General features: G+C 38.1%; 1 protein-coding gene across 1 annotated transcript; it reads left to right on the top strand.

The window, feature by feature from the left end:
* The first annotated feature begins 2,292 nt into the window (after positions 1–2,292).
* LOC148855160 (pectinesterase-like) lies at positions 2,293–4,686 on the top strand. Its single transcript, XM_088982266.1, has 2 exons — positions 2,293–3,251; positions 3,792–4,686. The coding sequence occupies exons 1-2, from the start codon at positions 2,351–2,353 to the stop codon at positions 4,478–4,480; spliced, it is 1,590 nt and encodes a 529-aa protein (XP_088838392.1). The 5' UTR covers positions 2,293–2,350; the 3' UTR covers positions 4,481–4,686.
* Positions 4,687–5,848: the final 1,162 nt, after the last annotated feature.

Below are 5,848 nucleotides of genomic sequence, written 5' to 3'. Positions count from 1 at the left end.
GATATACACATCTTTGGAGAATAGATCGGAATAATAAAATAGGATTCATATAGTTGACCACATATATATATATATGAATAACATTTGTATTTGCACCAAAAATATCAGTATTATATACCAACTGCATTTTTAGTATATAATATAGATATTAGTAATTAAAAATTGCATCTTTTTTCTTCTTTTGTTTTGAAATACGTGATTTTTTTCTTCTGACATTAGAGGGATCGGGAGGCATGCATTGAACCTAGATAAGAAAAAAGAAATAAAAATAAAATAAAACAAGATATGAAAAAAATGAAAAAAAAAAATCCAGAAAATGGGAAGCAAGTACCAGAAGGCCATTTATCTATTCCCTCTCATAAGGGAGGGAGGGCAGTCATGGATCTGGGTTTGAGACCCAGAATCCACCTCACCTATAACATCGTAGAAATAATATACCAAAATATCGAGCCCAACCGGATTTCACAAGAAGCTAATTTCTATATTGTTTGTGTATTTTATCTGTTAAAGCTGACATTTTGGGCCAATTAATTCTTAAATGGAACCCATTTTAAGTGGGCCTATTCTGCTCTACAGGTCCAGTAGGCCCACCAAGATATTGCCTTTTTTATTCAATAAATTATTGGATTTTATATATTATTTGTGATGGGAACAAAGTGATAGAGAGGCGTTACTTCCCTTGGGATGCAACGCAAAGGGAAGTCTCTTGAATGCCATTCATACAGAGAGAGAGAGAGAGAGCGAGTCATACACGCATTAAGGATATGCACTTGACCGTAGCAATAAGTACACCAACAATTGAGTTCATTTAATTATTGGAACCGTCTGGAACACAAAGACCACATGGGTCGTTGTCCTTGAATAGACTTGATACAAAACTAATTATGTTTAATTTGAATAGACAAAATTACTTTACGCCACCTTTGCATCTAGCTTTTCAATCCAATTGACATTTCAAAAGTTGATACATGGCGTGAGGAATTGCAATTAGGATTAATGAATTAAGGAATCTTGACAGATGTTACTGTGGATCATATATTTTCAATTGTCTTTGTATGATTGTGTCATATGTTAAATAGGTGGTGGCTCGGCACATCACCTTTGAGAAGAGTCATGAATGTTGCTAGATAAAAGTCTTATACTATGCCATGTTAAATTGAATTACGGCCTCTGTAGAGGCAAAGGCGAATAATCAATAAAAGAAAAAGATAGGGATCTGTTTGGGAGGACTGAGCTGAAAATTCAGCTAAACTGGTTCAGATGAAATAGAGTTAAATATTGCGAGTAAGATAAAAATCAATATAAAAACGGTCATTTAGTTAATTATTTCCTTTTAGCATAACTTAGGGTCAACGATCATGAGCATATAACGAGGACCCACCAATTAATATTTACCGGTCGCGTATTAACTCTTAATGCAGATGACTAAACTTAATCATTGTTATTAGTATAGAAATATTATAAAAAAGGTCATTTAGTTAATTAATTCCTTTTAGCAGAACTTGGGTCATTATGAGCATATAATGAGGACCCATCAATATCCAAGGAAATAACCAGCCGTATCATCAAAGTTAACAAATTATAACTAATTGCCTACCAAATTATAAATAAAATTGTCAAACACTGAATCATGCCATGACTTCTCCCTACTTGTTTTCAAACCATACCTGATCCTTGAAAAACAAGCAAACAATATATAGATAATACACGGTTGTCGTTCACCTACTCAGTAATACCTCCCCAATGAACCCATTTCGTAGAAAAAAAAGCCAACATATACGAGAGAGAGAGAGAGAGGGAGGGGGGGGGGTGTCAGATATTACAAGCCCACGAGTCAGATTTCGCCCACGGCTACAGAAAGGACAGAGGAGGAGAATAGAACCATAGAAGAATAAAGAAAGAAGAACAAGACAAAGGAATATGCCCACATTTCAACCTTCAAAGCATTTATACGTAAAGCCTACGAATTGACTCATGAGTTATAAATGCGCAGTTTTCTTTATTTTATTCAAGTTGTATATACTCAAGGCCATTTGGTTGAAGTCTAATAGATTGGAACACAAATTCTACCAAATGAGATTGGTTTTCGATGTTGTGAGCCTTGACGTGGCTGTCTGCGTTAAAGTAGTCATGTTTTACGTGGATTACATACAAACCATTAGCGTAGATTAGCGGCTTGAACAAGCCGTAGTTGGAATTCAAAAACTACCAAAAACCAGGATTCTCTCTTATTATTACCTACACATAACCCCACAGACCCCGGGTTTTTCCTATAAAAAGAGCTCAATCTTGCATTCTTCAAGCATTGGAAGTTGAAGCATCAGACGAAACTAGGGTAATGAGTTAGAAAATGTGCAGAGTCTCCATGGATAAGCTTGTGTTAGGTTTTGTGTGTATTTCTCTTGCTTTGGTCATTGGGGTGGTGAACTCCGAGACAATATCATCTTGCAGCCAAACCCCATATCCTGAAATATGCGAGTCTTTCATCAGTTCTAATAAACCTCTTGCCACCTTAGAAGAAACCCAATTCAGTTTTCGTGAGTCTGCCCTTAGCTTCACCATGGACCAAGCCCTTCGAGCCCATGGGCTCATTTCTGCTATGGACTTGAGCTCATTTGATGACGAGGCCAAGGTGGCGTGGGCTGACTGTGTGGAGCTTTATGCTGACACAGTCACCCAGCTTAACCGCACTATGGGGTCTAAGAATCCATTGAGCTGGTCCGATGCTCAGACATGGCTCAGTGCCGCCATCACCAACGAGCAGACTTGCCAAAACGGATTCACTGAGCTAAACTTGCCATCTTACTTGTCTTCCTTTCCCTTCATGTTGAGTAACTTCTCCAAGATGGTAAGCAACTCGCTTGCCATAAACAAGGCAGCGGCTTCATCAGTTGCATCTCTGATGGGTAGGCAAGGTGGCAATCGCCGGTTGCTTTCTGATGGCTTCCCGACATGGGTCTCAGCTGCTGACAGGAAGCTTCTTCAGTCATCGAGTGCAGCTTCACAAGCTGATGTTGTGGTTGCTGCAGATGGCTCTGGTAATTACAGGACCATCTCTCAGGCAGTGGCTGCTTCATCCAAGAGAAGTGGGAAGAGATTTGTTATATATGTGAAACGGGGTGTTTACAAAGAGAACGTTGAGACCAAAGCTTCAAACATCATGTTGATCGGAGACGGGATCGACGCTACAATCGTTACAGGCAGCAAGAACGTTCAAGATGGTTCCACTACTTTCCGATCAGCAACAGTTGGTAAGTTCTACAATTGTCAATTCAAATCCTGTTATGCGAAGATATCTCTTAGTTCACTAGTTATTTATTATAAAAGATTAAATAAAGGAAATTCATTAGTTCTTTATTAGTTAATTAATTCACTTGTAGTTAAATAAATAAATGCTTAAAATATACAAATACAATAAAAGTCCAAGTTTAAATAATGTACTTAAAAACATCTCAGACCTTTTGAACCTCTTATGCCTTAAAGCTTTTAATTTGTGTTTTGAACCTTTTAAGCCGCCTAAAGCCTTAAAGCTTTTAATTTGGCCCTATTCTCTGGTCATGTCCAAAGAATTCCGAGGTCTTTTTGTTGTTCTTGCTTGTACTATCTATATAAAGTTTATGCTTTTAATCGTCTTTTATACTCTTCATTTGCTATCTAGTCAAAAGAAGGGCTAGATGGTCTTTTCCACTTTGCATGGCCGAAGTCAATGAGACAACCCATAGCGCACCAGTCTCTCTTTCTCTCATGTGTTATTATGTGACTTACGTGGACTTTATTTTTATCTCCTCCAGCGGTCACCGGCGGTGGGTTCATTGCCCGGGATATGACGTTCCAAAACACGGCCGGACCCCAGAAGCACCAAGCAGTTGCCCTCCGCTCAGGTTCTGATCTCTCAGTGTTCTATCGTTGCAGCTTCAAGGGTTATCAGGACACCCTATACGTCTACTCTCAACGCCAATTCTACCGCGATTGCGACATCTACGGCACTGTCGATTTCATCTTCGGAGATGCTGTGGCTGTCCTCCAGAATTGCAACATCTACGTCAGAAAGCCCATGAGCGGTCAGAAGAACACGGTGACTGCTCAGGGACGGAAAGACCCCAACGAGAACACAGGCATCTCCATCCACAACTCACGGGTCACGGCCGCTTCTGACTTAAAACCTGTGCAGGGTTCATTCAAGACCTACCTTGGTCGGCCATGGCAAAAGTACTCAAGGACAGTGTTCATGAAGACATCTCTTGATAGCTTGATCGACCCGGCCGGATGGCTTGAATGGAGCGGCAACTTTGCTTTGAGTACTTTGTATTATGGGGAGTATATGAACACAGGTGCCGGTGCAAGCACCAGCCGGCGTGTAAAGTGGTCGGGGTTCCATGTCATGAGTGCTTCTGATGCCGGAAAATTTACAGTCGGGAATTTCTTGGGAGGAGGCTCTTGGATTACGGCCGCCGGAGTCCCCTTCACTTCCGGGCTGTGATTTGTTCTAAAGCATCTTTCTGTCAGCAGACAATATATAGGCTATTTGTATGAGATCTATACTCATTGGCTTGGTAGAGAAATTGTAACATAGTTTGTCCTGATTGAATTTCTTATTCAGTTATTTGTATGGAATTGAAAATAATAATGTATCAACTATTATTCTAGTATCAATAAATTAATAGAAGTGTGAATATTATATCGTCAGTTTGTGGACATTCAATGATTAATTCAATGGTGGAACGCACCCAGGCAACCATATTGAATTTCTAAAGTCTTATGATATATATAGCATGGACACACTGATTCAATCTAATTAAGCACTTCTTCCAACAAACATCTATGGTAATCTTTCCAAATATAATTAATCTATATATAGAGGGTCCAGATCATCAGATCACATACCCTTCTTGTGGGACCATGACATAAATGCATCACAAACTCTTACACGTGTGCCACTTGTGAGATAGATGATATTTGGAAGGTGGCATATTGACGTGGTTTGGAACGATGGGGACCAAGAGACTAGCCGTTTAAGATTATATTACAAGTAGTGGTGTAATATGGGTTTATTACCTATTAGACGCCAAAGCAAGTTGCAGTTAAAGAAATTAATTAACGATGCTAAAGTTGACTGACTCAAGATTTGTCTTTGGAAAAAGATAAAATATATATAACTAATTCAGTCTTTCCTTCAAAGTCACATCCTAACATTTATTGGAAATATCACCATTGAATAACGATATACAAGTACTGACGATGCGTGCGATTGGTACGGTACATGTTGTGAGGTTTATGTGAGGAGCAGATCCAGATTCTAAAATTAGAAAGAATCATGATCTTTGGTACTCTAAGTAAATATGGTTAAAGGTAAGTGATTAATTTGATAATCTTGATTGGGGTCATGTTGACTGAAAAACCTGAAATCATTTCTTTCATTTTCCTTTCGATTTGGGATCCAAACGTAAGCGTAATGAGTTATTCTATTAAGGATAATGATATGGATGAAGTTGTTATATTACCATAGAGTATGAAATGAATGGCGATTGATTACATAAAGTCCTAGATAGAATTTAAGATTTTGAATTATTTGAATATATTTGATTTGTCTTAATCTATAAATATAATGTAATTATTATATTCAAGGAATGCAATTTTTTCAATGTTCTCTTAAATTTTACATATTCCAGCTATTAAAAATTGGAGTGAGGTCATGAAAGGAGCGCGTTTTTAAATAATTTTTTGTTTGGTCTCTATTGTTTCAAGAAAGTGGCCGTAAAATTTGCATTGCGAATTAAAAGATAGGTAATATCTAAGGTAAAAGACTTATACCTCCCTCCATTTATACAATAAATACTATGACACCCCC

This window comes from Nelumbo lutea, chromosome 4 (genome assembly GCF_056320005.1).
Source record: "Nelumbo lutea isolate HS-2025 chromosome 4, American lotus-T2T, whole genome shotgun sequence".
NCBI lineage: Eukaryota > Viridiplantae > Streptophyta > Magnoliopsida > Proteales > Nelumbonaceae > Nelumbo > Nelumbo lutea.
Note: the sequence above shows the minus strand (reverse complement) of the source record. Positions and strands in the feature narration are given on the sequence as shown.